The following is a 23,348-nucleotide window of genomic DNA, read 5'->3' on the forward strand; positions in this document are numbered from 1 at the left end:
AGATGAAATTGAGAATCGTGAGGTAGCCTACGGAATGGAGCACAATAGCGCATGAAAGAAAGTGACTCAGATTTTAAAACCAAAAAAACGCAGCCCATTATTTTTTTGATCTAGTGTATATATTATAGAAAAATATATAACTTGCCACAGTAGATTTGCCATGGTAAACAAGGAAATACTTTATTTCAATTGTACAGAATGCTTGTCAAATAGATTTTTTTTTTTAAAGGACTAACAGAATTTTGAGTTATTGTGCCAGAAGAGAGTGGGCTGGAATCAAACCCATAGCGATACGCTATGGTTTACATGTATGTCTGTGCTGAAGGCAGCGGCCTTAAGACTTTGGTTCCAAGCAGGACTAAGGTAACACTGACAACATCTTTTAGGTAGCGATAATGTGGTGACCAATAATGGTTGCAATTGAGATTAGATGTGCGGGTGAATTTAGCGAGTATTGATGGTTTAGTTGGCGATAATCTAGTGCCATCCATGGTTGCAATAGGCCCCTTGTTATGTGATTATATTCCAATACATTCTGCAGGCTAGCCTATCCATTGTCACAAAATGAAAGGTGTGAAAAACGATAATAGGCTAAAATAATGGCGCCGGAGGGGATGGCTGACGTTTTACGGGCTCCTAACCAGCTGTGCTATTTTGTATGTTTTTTCCAGTGGTGGAAAAGGAAACAAATTGTCATACTTGAGTAAAAGTAAAGATACCTTAATAGGAATGACTCAAGTAAAAGTGAAAGTTACCCAGTAAAATTTTACTTGAGTAAAAGTCTAAAAGTAAATATACTTAAATATAAGTATCAAAAGTAAAAGTACAAATTATTTTAAAAATCCTTATATTAAGCAAATCAGACGGCACAATGTTCTTGTTGTTTAAATTTACAGTGGCACACTCCAACACTCAGACATAATTTACAAACAAAGCATTTGTGTTTCGTGAGTCCGCCAGATCAGAGGCAGTAGGGATGACCAGGGATGTTCTCTTCATAAGTGCGTGTCCTACTAAGCATTCAAAATGTAACGAGTACTTTTGGGTGTCAGGGAAAATGTATGGAGTAAAAAGTACATTATTTTCTTTAAGAAGTAATGTAAAAGTTGTCAAAAATATAAATACTAAAGTACAGATACCAAAAAAAAACTACTTAAGTAGTACTTTCAAGTATTTTTACTTAAGAACTTTACACCACTGTTTTTTTCGCAAGGCTTGTAACTCATTTTGTACATAATGTTGCTGCTACCGTCTCTTATGATCGAAAAGAGCTTCTGGACATCAGAACAGCGATTACTCACCCCGAAATGGAAAATATTTATTTTTTATGAGTCTGATGTGAAAGATATACTGCTTTGTCGTGAGAAGGCCCAAATCCTCCGCGTGAAGAAAAGACGGATAAAAAGGGGGAGGAGGGCGGTGTGCCTTGTAAGAATTAGCTGACAAGTAGATAAACCACCACCACCCTCCGTATTATTGGCCAATGTGCAATCATTGGAAAATAAACGGGACGATCTACGATTAAGACTATCCTACCTTCCTGGACATTTCAAAACTGTAACATCTTATGTTTCACCAAGACTTGGCTAAACGACGACACGGATAATATAGAGCTGGCTGGCTTCTCCGTGCATCGGCAGGACAGAGCAGCTACGTCTGGTAAGACGAGGGGTGGGGGTGTGTGTCTATTTGTCAATAACTGCTGGTGCGCAATGTCTAATATTAAAGAAGTCTCGAGGTATTGCTCGCCTGAGGTAGAATACCTCATAATAAGCTGTAGACCACACTATTTACCAAGAGAGTTCTCATCTATATTATTCGCAGCAGTCTATTTACCACCACCAACCGATGATGCCACTAAGACCGCATTCAACGAGCTGTATAAGGCCATAAACAAACAAGAAAATGCTCATCCAGTAGCGGCGCTCCTAGTGGCCTCGGACTTTAATGCAAAGAAAGTGCCCATGAAAGTGAAGGTAACCTGCCTAAATGATTACCGCCCCGTAGGACTCACGTCGGTAGCCATGAAGTGCTTTGAATGGCTGGTCATGGCTCACATCAACACCAGCATGCCAGAAACCCTAGACCCACTCCAATTCGCATACCGCTCCAACAGATTCACAGATGACGCAATCTCAATCGCACTCCACACTGCCCTTTCCCACCTGGACAAAAGGAACACCTATGTGAGAATGCCGTTCATTGACTACAGCTCAGCGTTCAACACCATAGTACCCACGTAATTCATCACTAAGCTAAGGAACCTGGGACTAAACAACTCCCTCTGCAACTGGATCCTGGACTTTCTGACGGGCCGCCCCCAGGTGGTAAGGGTAGGCAACAACACATCTGCCACGGTGATCCTCAACACTGAGACCCCTCAGGGGTGCGTGCATAGTCCCCTCCTGTACTCTCTGTTCACCCAAGACTGCGTGGCCAAAGACGACTCCAACACCATCATTAAGTTTGCTGACGACACAACAGTGGTAGGCCTGATCACTGACAACGATGAGACAGCCCATAGGTAGGAGGTCAGAGACCTGGCAGTGTGGTACCAGCACAACAACCTCTCTCTCTATGTGAGCAAGACAAAGGAGCTGATCGTGGACTATAGGAAAAGGAGGGCCAAATAGGCCCCCATTAACTTCGACGGGGCTGAAGTGGAGCAGGTGGAGAGTTTCAAGTTCCTTGGTGTCCACATCGTCAACAAACTATCATTGTCCAAACAACACCTTTTCCCCCTCAGGAGACTGAAAACATTTGGCATGGGTCCCCAGCACCATCGAGAGCATCCTGACCGGTTGCATAACTGCAATTTTATTTTATTTGTTGGTGTTTCCCTGGCTGAGTTGATAAGCTAATTTGGTCATCAGTTGATTGACAGATGTAGGCCTACTGTAGAACAATAAACTTTCCTCCAGTGTGGATGCTTGCCCACGTTTTATAGTAAGGCTATGTATAATTTGTCAATATAGTTTTGGTCTTTGGTGTGGATGCCCTTACAGCAGGTGAGATTTCCATTGCTAAGCTATTATGTGCCGGCTACAGTAGCATAGGCCTACTGTACTTTCAGTTTGATGCCGGCATTTGAAGTCATCCTTGTGGACTGAAAGCCTGTATTGTGGGCTTTAATATTTCATTTTGTAATGTATTGTGGGCTTTAATATTTCATTTTGTAAAGCTGTCAAGATGTTTATGGATTTGAGCCTATCCAAAGACAATTTTGCTGAGCTGAGACACTTTTCTTTGACGTGTAAATTATCAGACAGTTTGTTTTACTTCTTGAAAACGTTTAAATAAATGCAGTTACCTTGCGGGCCTAAAATAGGCTGTAGGCTATCTAAACCCTTACAAAAAAAGATTGCAATTTTGAAACGGCAGTAAAAGTGCAGTAACTTCTGTGGTATTTTGGACGCAGTAATTGCACCCTGACTGCAATCTTTTGGTGGAGCTCCACTCATTAAGTGCGTGAATCAAACTTACATGTATTCAAGGCTTAAAAGTCCTCTGAAGTTTTTATTTTCCACCTCAAAATCTCCAGACTGAATCTCAGCATATAGGGTTTATTTTCTATTTCTTTGTTTGTTTTCTCTTTCAATGGTGGAATCAGTTAGCATAGCATATATTGTTGCCTGCTAGGTCTGTACATGTTTTATGAATCAATTTAGCCTACCTTGTACGTTTTAGGTTGGACGTGCGCTCACCAATCGATTTGTAATTTGTCCAATTATTTATTATTTCTTAAATATATATTTTTATCGAGTGGGGCAGTCCCACTCCTTTCCTATTTTTTTTGTTGCTTTTATTGAAGAGAGAGAACAATGTTGGAAACATGGGGAAGGGTGAGTCAAAGGGCAGTGGACCGGAGTCGAACCCTGCTGACTCTGGCACATGTATGACGGGATCAGCGGTTGTAACCACTGGACCACATAGGCACTAAGGCCACCAACTAGTTATTCTGCCTATTGCTTGTCTTGAACATACAGTATAATAAAACAATTTTAAAAAAGGATTTTCCCTCCCGAAAAATATATTTACTTCCATAGAAATATGTGGATTTATTCAAATCCAAATAAGAATTCACACGAGACGCGCTGTAGCCTGGCTACTTGAACTGGAGCCCAGTGGACCTGCAGTCTAAGGGATCCAAAAGGGTTCTTCAGCTGTTCCATAGGAGAACCCCTTTTGCTTCCAGGTAGAACTATTTTTGGTTCCAGGTAGAACTCTTACAGGGTCCATGTAGAACCCTTCTTGGAAATGGTTTACATTGAACCCAAAAGGGTTCTACCTGGAACCAAAAAAGGTTCTTCAAAGGGTTCTCCTATAGGGACAGCCGAAGAACCGTTTTAGGTAATATTTTCTAAGAGAGTAGGTACGGTATTGCATTGTATACAATCACAGCTTCCCCCTGGTGACGATTCTAAATATTTCTTCAGACATTGAAATCCTCCTCCTGCAGGATTATTTCCCCTCTGCTACAAAACAGGTCAAACTAAAAATCCAACATCTGTAGCCAAGTGCCAAGATCCGACATCAGTAGAAGGATTGCGTCTCATCTTATCTCACCAGGGAGTCTCACCACGTCAGTCAAAGATCCTACATGTATTTTATGTATCATGGTTGATTGACCTGGTGGGGCTCTTGATGGAGAGATGAGATGCAAACCTTGACAAACAAATCAAATCTGAGTTTATTTGACATATGCACAGGATACAATAATAGTAACAATGACACAATAACTAAGTCAAAAAGAGCACAAATACAAATACAAAAAAAGGTGAGAAAGTAAGAAAGATATACTGAAAAATACAGAAATGTCCTATGTCGGTAATTCAAGAATATACTGTGAAGGTTATTTACATGTAGTAAAGTGACTTGGCTGAGCAGCGAGAAATATAGTAAAAGCAGATATGTAGCAAAACAGTCTGGGCTGAATCGTAGGGTCATAGGCACAACATAGACGATCCTGAACCATCAAATCATCGACCCTGATCATCTTAAAGCCAATACGGCATGTAACGTGGGCCATTAACTAACAGGTAACGAATGTTAAGAGGCACTTTATATATAGTCAGGTTTGCCATCTAACTCATATCACAGACAGAGGTACGTATTGTTGCTAGACTATTAATGGCTTGGAAAATGGACTTTGGACATGGGCGTACGGCACCTTTGGGTAGGACATCTATGAGCGCCATGCATCTCTTAGGAACATCTTAATCTGCAGAGCTAGTAAGGGGTGTCAAGAATTAATAGGAAGAATACTGTCTTTATGTTCACTGGGTTTGGACAGGCTTTAAGGGGCACAAACATAGAAACTAACAGAGTATGTGTCCAAAATGGCACCTTATTCTCTATACAGGGCCTCTATGGCACTGGGCAAAAGTAGTGCACTATTTAGGGATTAGGGTGCCATTTGAAACTGTCCCTTTCTCACTCACCTTTTGGGGAGCGTTGATGACCCCTGTGTTGTAGCCAAACTGCAGCGAGCCAATCACAGCTGTTCCCACTGCCATCATCAGCTGGAACGTCACCTCCTGTGGGCACAAAAATACAATTTAAATTAAAGTCTCTTCAGTTTTACAAAGAAATGCTCAAAGTGCTCAATCACATGCGTTATTGCATTATCCTACGAGCATTTTTATTTTTTTATTTTAATATATATATCTTTGAGGGAAGGTATATACAGACTAATCTGATTTTATATGAGAAGTCTTGGACTTGGATAAAAGACAGGTGAATTGGGACTAAGACTTAATAAATGTGCATGAGATATTGAGAACTCACTTGGACTCTTCAGTGTTACTGACACTGGTGGTCCATTCAGTATAATCCCTTTAAGGAATGAGGAACATCAGAAACTAGGCCCGGTGTTACTGACACTGGTGGTCCATTCAGTAAAATATCCTTAAGGAATGAGGAACATCAGAAACTAGGCCCGGGTTTACTGACACTGATGGTCCATTCAGTATAATCCCTTTAAGGAATGAGGAACATCAGAAACTAGGCCCGGGTTTACTGACACTGGTGGTCCATTCAGTATAATCCCTTTAAGGAATGAGGGACATCAGAAACTAGGCCCGATGTTACTGACACCGGTGGTCCATTCAGTAAAATCCCCTTAAGGAATGAGGAACATCAGAAACTAGGCCCGGTGTTACTGACACTGGTGGTCCATTCAGTATAATCCCCTTAAGGAATGAGGAACATCAGAAACTAGGCCCGGTGTTACTGACACTGGTGGTCCATTCAGTATAATCCCTTTAAGGAATGAGGAACATCAGAAACTAGGCCCGGGTTTACTGACACTGGTGGTCCATTCAGTATAATCCCTTTAAGGAATGAGGAACATCAGAAACTAGGCCCGGTGTTACTGACACTGGTGGTTCATTCAGTAAAATCTCCTTAAGGAATGAGGAACATCAGAACCTGGGCATGGCTCCACGAGAGAGCAAAAATGAGGCTTAGCCCCCTCAGTTGAAACTTGTGCCACCTCAGTTTTAGTTTTATGTCCCTATATAAAAATAGCAAAAAAGTTGAGTGACAGGTTGGCACGAAATCTGTATGTGTATCTATCTATGTGTGTGTGGGTTTGTGTGTAGGGGTGCTATGGAAAGCCACTGGAGGAAAAAAACATGCTCATTTGTGGTAGACTATGTGAATAATGTGATACTCCTCCACCTGTCATTTTTTTATTTTTTTATTAGATTTATAAGGACAGGGTCAAGTTACAGTTGAAGCTGCTTCACTGAACTCTGCCTCACACCCCACCACTATAGAGTTTCGTTAGCTTCTTAGCTAGCTGCAAAAGGCGTTAGTGTTATTAGCCTATTTAGCTCTAACCAGCTAATCTGCCACTGCCACGATGGATATCAGAAATTAAACCATCGAGGCCGCCGACCAAGCCCAGCAGCGATGATGCTGCCGAGCTCCAGCTAGCTACGCGTGAAGAGCCCCCCTTCCCCCCTTTCACAGGTGTTGCCAGGGTAATGGCTCCAAAGCCCCCTCCACCTCCGTCTGTTCCTGACGATCTTGGTACAGAGGAGCCAGCCCAGGGCGCAGTCCATGGTGCTGATAAAGCACAAAAGAGTTTTCGCACCAACCTTTCACTTCTTGGTCAAAAGCACTCAATGGTCTCAACATTTGAACTTTTATGTTTATTGTGGTATAGCGTGATATAAGCAGAATTTAATATAATTCCAATGCAAGAACTCAAATTACGCCCCTGGGTATATCTTTATGTTTCATCATAGAAATAGATAGCCTAGTTTGTTTACTGTTAATGTAACTAGCCTAAATATACATTTACATTTAAGTCATTTGGCAGACGCTCTTATCCAGAGCGACTTACAAATTGGTGCATTCACCTTATGATATCCAGTGGAACAACCACTTTACAATAGTGCATCTAACTCTTTTAAGGGGGGGGGGGGGGTTAGAAGGATTACTTTATCCTATCCTAGGTATTCCTTAAAGAGGTGGGGTTTCAGGTGTCTCCGGAAGGTGGTGATTGACTCCGCTGACCTGGCGTCGTGAGGGAGTTTGTTCCACCATTGGGGTGCCAGAGTAGCGAACAGTTTTGACTGGGCTGAGCGGGAACTGTACTTCCTCAGAGGTAGGGAGGCGAGCAGGCCAGAGGTGGATGAACGCAGTGCCCTTGTTTGGGTGTAGGGCCTGATCAGAGCCTGAAGGTACGGAGGTGCCGTTCCCCTCACAGCTCCGTAGGCAAGCACCATGGTCTTGTAGCGGATGCGAGCTTCAACTGGAAGCCAGTGGAGAGAGCGGAGGAGCGGGGTGACGTGAGAGAACTTGGGAAGGTTGAACACCAGACGGGCTGTGGCGTTCTGGATGAGTTGTAGGGGTTTAATGGCACAGGCAGGGAGCCCAGCCAACAGCGAGTTGCAGTAATCCAGACGGGAGATGACAAGTGCCTGGATTAGGACCTGCGCCGCTTCCTGTGTGAGGCAGGGTCGTACTCTGCGAATGTTGTAGAGCATGAACCTACAGGAACGGGTCACCGCCTTGATGTTAGTTGAGAACGACAGGGTGTTGTCCAGGATCACGCCAAGGTTCTTAGCACTCTGGGAGGAGGACACAATGGAGTTGTCAACCGTGATGGCGAGATCATGGAACGGGCAGTCCTTCCCCGGGAGGAAGAGCAGCTCCGTCTTGCCGAGGTTCAGCTTGAGGTGGTGATCCGTCATCCACACTGATATGTCTGCCAGACATGCAGAGATGCGATTCGCCACCTGGTTATCAGAAGGGGGAAAGGAGAAGATTAATTGTGTGTCGTCTGCATAGCAATGATAGGAGAGACCATGTGAGGATATGACAGAGCCAAGTGACTTGGTGTATAGCGAGAATAGGAGAGGGCCTAGAACAGAGCCCTGGGGGACACCAGTGGTGAGAGCACGTGGTGCGGAGACAGATTCTCGCCACGCCACCTGGTAGGAGCGACCTGTCAGGTAGGACGCAATCCAAGCGTGGGCCGCGCCGGAGATGCCCAACTCGGAGAGGGTGGAGAGGAGGATCTGATGGTTATAGATATAGATAGTCTCTTGCCATTATCGATCTGATATTTTGTTCATAAGCCTTTAGCAGGCCTTTGTTATGTTCGCATTCATTCGTTCGCATTCACATGTCGGTATTGTAAGCCATGTCTCTGTTTTGAAATGTATTATTGTTGTATTATTATTGTTTAAATAAATAAAAAATACGTTGCAGCCACACTGACGTCCATAAAAGTTACCCTCTTTACTCACATCGACAGGAATCTCTCAGTCATTTCACCTTCTAGAATCTGCATCTTCTATCTGTTAAGTCAAAAGAGAGATGCACTGAGAGTAGCTTTACTCCTACTCCTACAAATCTTCTTAGTGAAATTGCTTTTAGACCTTATACAGCATGTACTACATCATAAATCACTTATTTTAAAATCGGGTATCAACAACATTTGTCTGCTCAAACAATAACACACTCTCCATCTTAGCTGTCCAGGCTTGAGCTTTTTGCGTCAGTGGCCTTATAATAGTTTAGTAATCTGGCTCCTATCTTGTGAATGACAGTGCTCCTGTGTGGAGGTTATATCCAGGGAAGCGGAGTCGGCCAGCAGTGCAGCTTAGCAGGGATCAGCTGCTGCTTTGGCATGCTCACGCCTCCTTCTACACCGTTGTCATGGACACCTATCAGATGCCCTTTATCTTCTCGCCCGCCCTGCGAGGGAAGACTGTCCCCTGTGAAGGACAGGCCGGGTGTAAAATGGCCAGCTCATCTCCTATTCAAGACCCCAACTCTCTTTTTAGTTTTCTTATTGCAATCATCATTATTTATTAGCCAATCAGCAACCTTTATTCCCGGGACTTAGCATAGGACCCCACCATACAGGGCCGTCAATCGGCTGTACCGTTCTATTGTGTGTTATATTAGCTCATTGCTACTAGCATGCATGTATGTTATAATGTGCCATTGTCTACTGCTAGCCTACTAACCTATCCAATACTTGAACCACTGTATAACAGAGGTGGGACCAAGTCACTATTATTCGAGTCACAAGCAAGTCACAAGTCACAATGTCAGAGTCTCAGGTCGAATCTGAAGTAGAACGGGTCAAGACTTGAGTCAAGTCCAAGTCATGCATTCTAAGAGAAGTCAAGTCGAGACAAGTAACAAGTTTTAAAAACATGCAACGCCTGTTCAACTACAAATCTTTCTCTTACTCAGCGTTCTGACTCCAAAGCGTGGAGCGCAGGCCACGTAGCCTATTTCTATGCGCACTACAGTGCGCGCGCTCCTGTAACGCACAACAAAAATGACAGACATAGGACATAGACACACAGAACTCCGACATAACCCGGAAAATATAAACAAAGGAAACCATACATTGAATTAAATAAACAGAACTTCTACCTCATGAGTCTTGCGAACGTCCATGTGCACTATAAACATCGCGCCCACTCAGAGCACTGTCACAAATGGTTGTCTACATGGAAATGTATCGTAGGCCTATCAAACATGAAACAGAAATGTCTGTGTTGCAATAAAACGGTACGGGGATGTAATGATGAAACGCTAGCAATTATCGTAGTATTAGATGGAATATAGATTTACCACATACGGCCTATGCATTTAACAGCAAACATTTCAACAAGATAAAAAGCACTCCCCCTCCACTGGCGGGAGTTTGGAGAGTGCAAGTGAAGAGCCGTGCCTATGGTGCGTCTTCGCCACAGTAATGATTCATTTTACAACAAATTCAAAATGCAAGTTTCAGAAGTAAATGATCAATTTCAAGCAATTGCTACATACCAAAAGACCAGTAGGCCTATGCTAATAATTGTTGCCCCATTGCTGGTGAGCTTGCGAAGTAAACAATTCATATTCTTGATCACCAAACAATTTTTGGAGCTGCATATTTATTTATTCATGCTAATCCTCTCTTCCTACAATTTGACGTTTGCGCTGCACCCAACCCTATAGCCGTACAGCAAATCATATAAATCAGCAATCTGTTCGCTAGTGTTGATAAAACAAGTTTACTGGAGAACTGAGACGAAGTAGAGACTCTGGACAGGGTGGATGAGGTTTAATTAAATGCAATTTATTCAGAGGTAAAGATATCTGAAATAGCGTGCACGGACCCTTTTCATCAAGCTCAAATGGAACTATCCGAAAGAAGCCCAGATAACAGAGTGCATATACATTTTATACAGTACAGAAAGTAGGTTGAGTCTGGAAGTTCTGGTCCTCTGGTTGGTTCTGATGAGTTGGGCGAGGTCTCCTTCAGGCCAGTATCACTGTCCCATTGGCTCTGAGTAGAGTTCTTTGTCTTCAGAAATGTTCAGCTAAAACAGGAGATTAGGTGTGTGCGTAGATGTTCCTATTTTGACATTTCTGTGTGTCTCTGTAAAATGTTCAGACTGAAGAGGAGTTTTTGTGTGTGCGAAGATGTTCCTGTCTTATCTGTGTTTATGAAAGGTTTACGTCAGCCCTCTGTCCTTGGGTATGTGTGTGTCTCAGTTTCTCGTGATATGCAGTACCAGGCACCACTTTTCTTATCAGTCTTTATGAAAAGGCCTGTGTCAGCCATCTGTCTCTGGGTGTGTGTGGGTCTCCGTATCTGCTATGAGTTTGTGAGAAACCCTGTTTGGAAAGAAGTTAGTTATAACAATGTATTAGCAAATATGCTTGTGTTATAATAAATGATATTTATTACACTAGCTCGCCTGACCTGTGTTGTTTGACAGTTTACTGGTCTAATCAGAGTGCTGAGTGTGCGTATCACTAGCCAATCTGTTGCAGTTTTTTTTGAAAGGGCGATGCTGCAGCTACTGTCTCTGGCTGCATCCAGTAATCCACGTAGACTGTGCCACCAAATAAGTGACAAAACATTACCAAACCTGGCCAGATCATTTCAAGTCTGAAGTCTGAAGTCGAGTCCCGAGACTTGAGGCTCCAAGTCCAAGTCAAGTCTCAAGTTATTTTATTGTCCAGTCCCAAATCATCAAATTTGTGACTTGAGTCAGCCTCAAATCCAAGTCATGTGACTCGAGTCCACAATTTTGCTGTATACTGTTTCCATTTAATGCTATTTGTGCCCTGTTACTGCTTACACTGTAGTAGCTTTGTAGCCTATCACTGTATAGCCATTATCATATACGCTATATTGCTATTAATGCTCTATATTTTACATCATTGCCATTCCCTTTGTGTAGCCTTACATTACTATTACTCTGATGTAATATATATTCCTTGTTTCTTCTGTTCTACAGAAACCACAACAACACTATCACTATTACTTCAGCTAGTTTCCTCCTCTTCTCATTTGCTGTGTGTGTGTGCCTGTCTGTTTGAATAAAGTGTGAGTCTCTTGCTGGTCTTCATCAGTCCTCTTACCAGGACTTTGGTACAGTTGCCCCTATACTCGAAACTGGCACCTCTATCGCAGTCCACCACCAGTTGGTTGTGCTCTTTTTCAATGGTCCTTTGAACCGGATCCAGGAACTGCTACAGCCCAAGGATGCCAGTCACCAGAGAAGATCCTCCACAAGTTGTGGTCCGTCCCCGCCATCAAACTCGCCCCCCACATCATCTAATCGACTATGAGGTAAGCTTCGAGTCAAGTCACACACAACACATAAAAACACACCACTCCAATGAGGGAGAGCAAGCAAAGGTCGCTGTGGGAGGAATTATGTCCTCTCACAACCAGACAAGCACCAGCTACCCTCCTGCACGAGATAAACAAAGCACCCGCTCTTCTTCCAGAACACTCTCAACATGCCTGAAGCTGATAGGAAAGGAAAGTGAGAAGTTGAGATGTGAGATAATGGAACTATCCAAAGAGCTAACTTCTTCCGCTTCAATGAGCATCCATTAGTTCAAGGAACCACGCAGACTGACCTGCAGCTTTGAGGATGGATCAACGTCAGCCTGAGTGGGCACAGCTAGTGACAACCAAAGAGGACACACTGCAGTCACAAAGGCAAGATAGAGCAGCTCATTGAAGAACTCAGGCTCAGAGAATTCACCAACACAGACCAGCCATCATTATTGTCATCACCTACTCAGTTAAACCCTCTGTGTTGTGAGCCATCGCACCACCGAGACAGGTTGTCTTCTCATTGCAGGACTCGTAGCCATACAGAGCCACCTAGAGGGCCAACCTCATCTGATCACCAACGTCGGCCTTCACCTGACGCTTATCGTCAGCCTACACATAACCCGCGGTCAGTCTACACCAGATTGCCATCATCAGCCGTCACCTGACTGCCGTCAGCCCTCAACTGACCTAGACCTGACCACCGCCGTCAGCCTACACCAGCTTCAGCCCTCATCCTGCAGTCGCCGCCGTGATTACTCACCTGATCATCACCGCTGCTACTCACCTGATCGTTGTAGCCGCTACTCACCTGATCGTTGTCGGCACTCACCTCTCCGCTATCGCACACCTTCTCCACCCATCCAGGAGCACACCTACCGTGGACCAACTTCTACCATCCCCAACTTCGTCAATGAAGACCCACGGGAGTTTGCAAGGCTGAAGGTTGACCTCGACAATGTGCTTCCTGTAGATGCAACAGAGCGCTTCTAGTTTCAGATACTAGTTGGAAGAGGCTGGAAGAGGCTTTGCTAATTTCAGACTCCTACAACAACATCATGGAGTCCCTCACAGAACTGTATGGCCAGCCCCACCAGCTTGCCCTACAACGCATCGCAGGGTTATTGGACGGCCCCAACATCAACTTGGTTGACCTGTTGGATAATCTAGGGAGCAATGCACAGACGGAACTGAGGTGTGGCTCACACTCTTAGCTAAGTTGCCACACGACTTAAGAGCCAGCTTCAAGAGACATGTGGACCCCATTAAGACACCCATTCTAACCCTCCTTTACCTGACAGAGTGGCTTGAGTACGAGCTGAGAGTGCACGAAGATGGCACGCAATTCATCACACGCCAAGATCAGCGTAAAGACAAGTCCTTCCCCATCTGCCACGAAGGTGAGCAGAGAAAAGACAAAGCCAAAGCCTCTTTACAGAACCAGTCATCGGAGTAAAGGTCACGGTAGAAGCCAAAGAAGTACTGCCCGTTCTGCAACACCATACAGCACTACATGAATCAGTACACCAACTTCCAGCTCCTTTCCAAAGAACAGAAAGTACCCTGAATCAAGACAAATCAGAGATGTTGGAAGTGTGGACGCGAACACCAAGCAGCACAGTGTACTCTCAAAGCTAAGTGCAAGAAGTACAATAAGAAGCATATTGAGATTCTCCACGAGGTCAACACTAGCACAACCGCTATTAAGAATGCTACAAAGACTACGAGCACAAAGGTGCCAGCGGATAGCACTTGCCTTGTGAGTTGCTCCCCTCCTCAAGAAACCAACACTCCACTCATCTGACGTCAAAAACTATAGACCTGGGAACTTTCGGTGGTCTTTTGGCAGAGATGCACGTGTAGTTCTGAGTACCGTCTCAAAATTCCAAAAGCCGTCATAAATTCCTGACAACTGGCCTCTGAACCTTCAAAATGCTTAATAATATGGACCTACGCGACCGAGGAAACTCAACTAAGGCACAGGGGCCTAAAAGGATCCCAAACAAAGAGAGGCACAGATCCAAAAGGTTTTCTTCAGGAGAATCTACCAAAATGGATACCATTGCTACAAGGGAGGAATATTGAAATTCAACGGGCACACCGGATCTACAGTGGCAATAATAACCGTGGCCATCCCCGCACCCTCATATTCTGCCTGATAAGATATGAGGACCGAGTGGATATTCTGCGGGGAACCAGAGCCCTCGAGAACCCACCGAGACACGGGAGATCTAATCTGGCATTCTACCAAGACTACAGCAACGAAACCACACTGAAGAGGAAATCCTTTGACCACGTCAAACGACAGATGACAGCAAGAGGACTGCGCCCGTTCCTGATATACCCAGCCATCCTGAAGATCAGGAAAAATTGAACACTCCAAGAATTCCATACTATGGAGGAAGCAGAGGCATGCCTTGCAGCTGAGGACAACTACAAGAGAAGGAGCCCAGTCATCACTCCCCATTCCTCCAGATTCTCCCCACTGCACACGGAAGAAACTACGGTCCCCCTCCTTCCTTGAATACCCCATCGCATGAAGGCCCACCTAACTAGTAAGATGGACAGAACTAATGCTAAGCTAACTAGCTAACGTCACCCATGTCTATTTGTTATTCAGCGACATAATGTAGTTAATTTGGTATGAGGGGCATGGTGGATTTGTTAACTTGGCAGTTAGCATTCTGGTTAAATGACTAATAGGCAGCTGGCTGGCACGTGGCTAGCTAGTTGAGTTGGCTGGCTGGTTAGGTTAGCTGGCTGGATAAGTATTTGGTTCAGGCTGAAAACAATAGCTGGCAAAAAAATTGAGCCATCAGTAAAGCAGTCCTGGGGTAGGGTAAACATGATGGGGATTAACATACAGAGCGCTCAGCTTGGTATGAACGTGTTCTGTGAAAAGTAACGTTGCCACCTATTCATGTCATGTTGGATAAAAACAAGAGGCTGACATAATGGGACTGTACTTGGGACGTGCGTCGCTGTTTGGGAGCGTTCTGATGTTAGCGAACCTGAGTTCCTACCAGCCAAAGAGAGCGGTTGAAGCTATAGACCTCCTCTTTTGCGGTTGGTTACTGTTTTTGTTTTTATTATTGTTAAAACCCAGCTGTCAGAATTGGTTCACAAATATGTATAATGGTGCACAATTTTTTTCCCCTGTTTATATTGAAGTAGGTGTTTTTAAATTTAATTTATTGTATATTTTGTCATACACTTATCCATACATTCTATATGACAAAGGTTTTAAATTAAACGTGAGCTCATCGTAATTGTCACGCCCTGACCTTAGAGAGCTTTTTATGTCTCTATTTTGGTTTGGTCAGGGTGTGATTTGGGTGGGCATTCTATGTTCTATTTTCTATGTTTTTGTATTTCTTTGTTTTGGCCGGGTATGGTTCTCAATCAGGGACAGCTGTCTATCGTTGTCTCTGATTGGGAATCATACTTAGGCAGCCTTTTTCCCTTTTGTGTTTGTGGGAAGTTGACTTGTGTTTGTGGCACTTAGCCCTCGTAAACTTCACGGTTGTTTAGTTTGTTTCTTGTTTTGTTGGCGTCATTCCAAAATAAAGGATAATGTACGCTCACCATGCTGCACTTTGGTCCACTTCTTTTGACGGCCGTGACAGTAATGTTGTTAAATTCACATGGTTTGAATTCCGCTATCAAGTATACCAAATGATTAGAATACGTAAAACGCAAAAAGGTTGATATCGCCCTAATAGAAGAAACCCACCTAAAACACAAGATGTCTATAGATTCCAAAACAGATACTATAAATGTGTTGCTCTCTCCTCAGCCACTAAACAAAAGAAAGGTGTTAATACTATTTGATAGAAAACTATGTGTTCTGATAATGATGATGCAGGACGTTTTGGATTTGTAACTACGGTTATAAATCACACTAAGATGTGTTTCGCCTCAATCCACTGTCCAAACATAACTGATTCTAATTTCCTTAGTTTTATCTTGAAAAGACAATTAGATCTTTCAGAATACCAAATTGTTGTGGGAGGAGATTTTAATCAAGTATGTAATTCTCAGTTAGATAGGTCTCATGATTCATCGCACTCTCAAACTGATCATTTCTGACCATGGAGCTGTCCTGTATAGTATCTTGCTTGATAGCTCCAAACAGAATGGTGCCTGAAGATCGCGCTTTACCACAACATTGCTGCAGAATAAGGCTTTTTTGTCACAACTTTCAGCAAAGTTGAACTATTTGTTATTGTTTAATACAGATACAGCCACACCCCCCCCCCAGTCACTTTGGGAGGTGACAAAATGTTTTTTGAGGGGAAACTGTACTTTGTTTGCCTCACATCTTAATTCAACTCACAGAAAAAAAGTAGTAGACCTGGAAAAACAGATCGCTCTTGTTGAAAATGAGCAGAAACAAAAATTTACAGAGCAAAAGGGGAAGATTTTAACAGCATTAAAACACGAGTATAACACTTTACTACAAACTAAAGCAGAATTTATAATGCATTGCACAAGAGTAACACTATTCTGAAGGGGAGAAAGCTAGTAGACTTTTGGCGGCAAGGCTTAAGCAAAATGAGGCCTTTTCTTGTATCGATACAATTCAAACACCATCTGGTAAGATATCACATGACCCGACAGAAATGAATGATACGTTCAGGCAGTTTTATTCTCGATTATATACGACAGAGATGGACCCTGATCATAGTAAGATGACACACTTCTTATCATCATTGGGCCTTCCCAAACTCGACAGAGCGCAATCTGGATTCCTTAACTCCCCACTTACTCTTGAAGAACTCAGGAGTGCATTAACCTCTATGAAAAGAGGCAAATCACCAGAACTTGATGGTTTCCCTCCAGAGCTGTTTCTTGAAATATGGGATATTGTTGGGCCCTAATTCTTGGATCTATCAATCATGCATTAAAACATGGAGAATTCCATAGAGACCAAAACACCTCACTGATTATAGTTTTGTTAAAAAAGGGAAAATCTCCCCTGGACTGTAAAAGTTATAGGCCCTTAAGCCTTACTTGCAATCAGATTGGAACTGCTTGTAGGAAATCTAATCAGCGATGATCAAACTGGGTTTATAAAGGGTTGTTTAGCCTCAGACAATATTATACGTCTATTCCATATCATAAATGATTCCGAAAACGACCCAGTCCCTGCTGCACTTTTTAGTTTGGATGCAGAAAAAGCCTTTGATAGGCTAGAATGGAACTATTTATGGTGTGTTTTGGAGGCCTTTGGTTTTGGTAAAGGATTTATCTCCATGGTAAAAACATTGTATTCTGTATTCCAAGCAGTTGTGCAGACGGGAAACATTCTACCCAAGACTTTCTGTTTACAACGTTCCACAAAACAAGGATGCCCATTATCACCAATGCTCTTTGCACTGTCTTTGGAGCCCCTTGCTCAAGCGATTAGATTGGACCCACTTATTTCACTCATCAATATTAAAGGTACTCAGCATAAAGTGTCACTCTATGCCGATGACACCTTATTGTATTTCTCAGACATTTCAATTTCCCTTCCACAGATTCTGAAATTCTTTACTATTTTTGGTTAATTCTCTGGATATAAATAAACTGGGGAAAATCTATACTGGTGCCCCTTAATAGCCCTGTGAAATTGCTTACTTTGCCTGCTGCATCTCCAGTGCAGTGGCATAAGGCAGACTTGATTTATTTGGGCATATGCATACCCACCAAATTTTCCCAAGTTTGCAGGAGGAACTATGTCAAACTAAAAGAGGAGATCACCCCTGATTTGCAGAGATGGTCCTCTCTTAAAATGTCATTACAAGGAAGGATTGCTATAGTAAAAATGCATGTACTCGGTCGAGTGAATTTTATTTTCTCTATGCTGCCTATACCTCCTCCGCCAAAATACTTTGAGGACATAAAGTCAATGACCTCAAAGTATATTTGGAATGATAAAAAGCCACACATTCGATATGATACTCTTACACGTTTAAAGGGAACATGACGTCTGTCTCTTCCAGATTACAAATTATGTTACTGCTCTTTCCAAATAAAATCCTTGAGAGTATGGTCCGATGATTCTATTGCAGCTTCTTGGAGAGGCATAGAGGAAGCACTTGTTGCACCACATAGACTTAGAGATCATTTTTTTCCCGATATCAAGATAACAACAGCATTCAAAAAATTGGGTTCAATGATTTCCAACTCACTACAAGTATGGTACTATGCTGATAGGCAACACTAAGAAGTTCTGTGAATCTTCTCCTATATGGCATAACCATAACTTGCTGACAAACAATAAGCCTTTTGTGTACCCATTGTAGGCAGATAAGGGTGTGCATACCTTACGAGACATGTATAATGATAAGGGGCTAATACCTTTCCAGGACCTCAAACAAATGTATTCACTTCCAGGCTTTTCATGGTTCCTTTACCTACAGTTAAGATCTTTGTTGAAAGCCTATGGTGTACCATGGGATGACGCGTTAACATCCCACGCAATGCTTACATGGATAGACCCTTCATTAACATCTAAAATAGTCTCTGCCACTTATGATTGCCTGCTGTCTGTTAAATGCACTACATTGGATGTCACTCTAGTATGAAACCGCAAAATTCAGGGACTGGGGCACAACCTGAACTGGGATACCTTTCGGGAAAAATGTATTTGTTACCTCTAAAAACCCAGCACACCAGCTTATACATCATAAGCTTATACATAGAAGTTATGCAATCCCATTTACACTTTTTGAGATGAAGCTGATTCCTACTTCAATATGTGATAGATGCTGTACGAATGCTGTTGGAACACTAATGCACATGCTTTGGGAATGTCCTGTGGTGTCCCAGTTCTGGTCACATCACAAATAATTGACTCCTGACAGTATGTAAATAGTTATATTGTATGTTAGTGTCGTCAGGTTGGCTAGTATTTGTAACGTGATCCTGCCTTGTGCGTTGTATATTGTGAAATAATGAAAAATGTTGACCACAAAAAAAATACAAAAATAACTATAGACCTGTATCCCTTCTTTCTTTCCAAAACACGTGCTGTCTCTGATCAACTTTCTCGTTATCTCTCTCAGAACGATCTTCTTGACCCTAACCAGTCAGGCTTCAAGACGGGTCACTCAAGAGAGACTGCTCTTCTCTGTTTCACGGAGGCTCTCCGCACTGCCAAAGCTGACTCTCTCTCCTCTGTTCTCATCCTCCTAGATCTATCCGCTGCCTTTGACACAGTGAACTATCAGATCCTCCTCTCCACCCTCTCAGGGCAAGGCGTCTCAGGCTATACACACTCTTAGATTGCATGCTACCTGGCAGGCCGCTCCTACCAAGTGACGTAGAGAGGATCTTAGTCTGCACCACGTACTCTCACAACTGGTGTCCCCCAAGGCTCGGTTCTAGGCCCTCTCCTCTTATCTCTATACACCAAGTCACTCGGCTCTGTCGTATCCTAACATGGTCTCTCCTATCATTGTTTGCGGATAACACTCAACTACCTTTCCCCCCCCCCCCCTTCTGACACCCAGGTGGCGACACTCATCTCTGCGTGCCTGGCTGATATCTTAACTTGGATGTTGGCCCACCACCTCAAGCTCAACCTCGACAAGACAAAACTGCTCTTCCACCCGGGGAAGGCCGGCCCACTGAAAAACCTCTCCATCATGGTTGACAACTCCACAGTGTCGCCCTCCCAGAGTGCAAAGAACCTTGGCGTGACCCTGGACAACACCCTGTCATTCTCTGCAAACATCAAAGGAGTGACCCGCCTCTGCAGGTTCATTCTCTACAACATCCGTAGAGTAAGACCCTACCTCACACAGGAAGCAGCTCAGGTCCTAATCCTGCCCAGTCTGAGAGCTTCCCAGAAGACCTCTCCCTACTAGAGGCAGGTAATCCAGTCCCTCCAAGCAACCGTCTGGTGACACTGCCACTGAGTATGACAATGACACTGGACTGATCAGTGATGGAGGTCGCCTTCGGATGTCTGGTTCCTGACATCCTTCAACCAGTGGTCCTGGACCCAGCTCATCCAGTCATAAGGCTATCAAGAAATATGACTAGCAGCTGCGGCACCTGGGCCTAGAGAGGGTGTTAGGCGAGTTCTGGATTCTGATGGGGAGGACAGCTATCCGCCGCTTCCTGCTTGGTTGCACCGAATGCAGGAAGTGGTGACTCCAGCCAGATGTGCCTAAGATGGCTGACTTACCTCCAGCCCGACTGTGGTTCCATCAGCCCTCATTCTATTTTACAGGTGTGGACCTTTTAGGGCCGTATCTTATCAAGATATGCCAAATAAATGAAAAGAGATGGGGAATCCCCTTTAAGTGCATGACCACCCGGGCTGTACACATGGATCTGCTGACAAACATGGATATGATTTGTTCCTGATGAGGTTGAGATGCTTCATCGCTCACAGGCGAAAGTCCTTTCTGATCTTGTCTGACTGAGGAACGAATTTCAAGGTATGAGAGTGAGAACTACAGGAGGCCTTCATGGCTCTCCACCTACAGCTCTAGGAACAGTTGGCCAGTCAAAATATTTGCTTTGCTGTCAACCCGCCTAGTGCGACGCACTTTGGAGGATGCTTGGAAAGGGAGATCAGATCCATCAAGACTGTTCAACAATCCACTCTTGGCACACAGACCGTCTCCAAAGAGGTGCTGAGGGCTATCCTTATTGATATAGAAGGGATCTTGAACTGCAAGCCCTTGGGGTATGTGTCCTCGGACATCGCAGATCTGTATCCAATCACTCCTAACTCTGTTCTCATGGTGGCGGCCAGACTCATCACTACCACAGGTGGTCTACCGAGAGTCTGAACTGCTCAGTCACAAAAGGCAGAGACTCAGCCAGGTTCTAGATGACCATTTCTGGCATTGATTCACAAGCCCGCCAAAAGTGGCACAAGGATAAGGAGGACCTTGCAGTTGGGACCGTTGTGATGATCGTGAAAGATCAGTCTCCAAGAGCACTCTGGCAAGTTGTAACTGTTAAGTCAGTTATCCTTGGAGCAGACAGGAAAGTGAGGATAGCAGAGATCCAAGTCAAGGATAGAACTTACGTCATGCCTGTTGCTCGGCTCAATAAGCTGCCCTTCCTCAAGAATCTACCGACCCTTAGCTGGCCTGTCAGCTGAAGCAAATTTGGGGGCGGCTGTAAAAATTGCCATCTTCTCTCCTATTCAAGACCCCAACTTTCTTTTAGTTTTCTTATTGGAATAAGGTCACACCAATCATACTTATTTACTAGCCATTCAGCAGCCTTTATTCCCAGGATTTAGCGTAGGACCCCACCAGGCAGGGCAGTCAGTCAGTAATTATCTGTCCTGACGACCAATCGTTTGTCCCTCCAGCTCATTCTATCTCCTGAGGAAAAACACGTTTGAGTTTCTGATGTTGATTGTGCGTGCAGCTAAATAACCAAGCCATATTTTTCACTGGGGAATCTGAAGGGGAGATGAAAGTGTGTGTGGGGGTGAGGTGAGTTTGTGGGTGTGTATTGAATAGTTTGATGGCTTTGATAACACTTTGAAGATGCTGCTACTAAATGTATTTTCTTTTGTACCCCATAGTTAGATTTTCAGGAAAAAAGTCATGCAAGGGAAACAATGGTGTGGAGATAAAGAGCGCTGAAAAGCTTCATCAGAAAGTTTACCCATGAGTAAGGGCATTACCCAAATGTTAACAACATTAAATGAGAGAGAGAAAGCCAGCGTTTGGGGTCATTGAGTGCATTCTTTAACCCCCCACAGAACAGGATGTTAACCAAACACACACACACACACACACACACACACACACACACACACACACACACACACACACACACACACACACACACACACACACACACACACACACACACACACACACACACACACACACACACAACAGATAGACCAAGGCAACCTCTGTTTAAAATACACAACTCAGAGACCGTGAATGTGTGCCTCCTGGCAGCCTCCTTCGCGGCACATAATTATAAGGATGCTGAAAAGTGCCTCAATATGTGTTAGAATAATAACATGTGTTATTGCCATATGGGGGCAGGGTTCCACAAGTAATTCATTAATCTGATGTTTATACCATATAAGGCATACAACTAACTAGGATGATCATTTCTCAGAGTGAGCAATAAAAAAATAAAACATGGTTTTAAATGTTGTCAGGCAGGGAGACATGTACTTGTGTACATCTACATGAACCATTGACATGGATGTCAACACAAACACCGACACACACACATAAAGCGATCATGTTTTGACACTTGGTCTAACTCAAATAAAGTACTGTATGTTTCACAAAATAAACAATCCATCACAAACATTCTCTGCTCCAGGTATCAGAACCCAGTCTAGACTGATATGCAAGTTTTAGGCTTTGTTCCCTCAGACAAATTGAACCATCCTATTCTACCCAGCAACACTAGATATTGCCAAAGTTTAACATCGCAAACATCCTTTGTGTCAGGTAGTTTCAGGGCAGTATTCCATATAGGCCTACTGTGCAAAAAAGTTGCTACAAAGCATCTGATATTGCATGACCTATTATTAATATGAAAATGGCCATTTAATCCCAGCTGTACTGTCGAACTCATGTAGACAAAACCAACAGCACAGGTTACCAAGACTATCCGTTGGCCATCAGCATACCTTGGCTAATAGCATACCTTGGCTAATTTAACTAGTTTTTAGATCTAACTTTCTCATTACCTTGCCTCCACCTTCCATATTTGATCAGTGAAGTAGATCGATGGTTGATAGCAGGTATGTCGGGACAACTCGCAGCTTCTGCTTGTGGGAGCCTATTGGACAGGACACAATTATGGAGAAGAGTCTTCTATCTTCCTTGTATCTTCATAGGCAACTAAAATCCACAGGGCTTACTACACCGTCGTAAGCCTTTTTCAATATTGATATCAAAGTTTAAAAAAATAATAATTAAAATACACAATTCCTTAACAGAGTTTCATTATGCCGTCTTTCCTTATCTCTTGTATGTTGCGTTTGTAGACCGTTATAGGCTCCCATTGACTTGCTGCTAAACCGGTTAATAAACTGGACATAAACCGGTTAATATAATTCAAGCAGCTTGCATTGTGATTGGCTGCCGCCAGCTTCCAAACGAGCGCTTCGGACGTGAGGGATCAATGTCTGTTTATGAAGTGTGGGAGAGCCTGTTTGTAACATATGGCTCTGATTGGCTGTGGATAGCTCGGCAGATGACGTAGCCCATAACAAACTACAGTACTACAAGAAAGTTGTATGTGATGGAGAGAG

The 23,348-nt window shown here is 43.5% G+C and overlaps 1 protein-coding gene across 1 annotated transcript in view; it reads right to left on the reverse strand.

Moving 5' to 3' along the window:
- The window catches only part of LOC139556997 (solute carrier family 2, facilitated glucose transporter member 1-like), a 44,695-nt gene that overhangs the window by 13,325 nt on the left and 8,022 nt on the right, over positions 1–23,348 (reverse strand). Inside the window, exon 2 of the mRNA XM_071371247.1 lies at positions 5,442–5,537. Coding sequence (XP_071227348.1) covers positions 5,442–5,537 — 96 coding nt within the window. The remainder of the gene's footprint in view (positions 1–5,441; positions 5,538–23,348) is intronic.

Source organism: Salvelinus alpinus, chromosome 28 (genome assembly GCF_045679555.1).
Source record: "Salvelinus alpinus chromosome 28, SLU_Salpinus.1, whole genome shotgun sequence".
NCBI classification, from domain to species: Eukaryota; Metazoa; Chordata; class Actinopteri; order Salmoniformes; family Salmonidae; genus Salvelinus; species Salvelinus alpinus.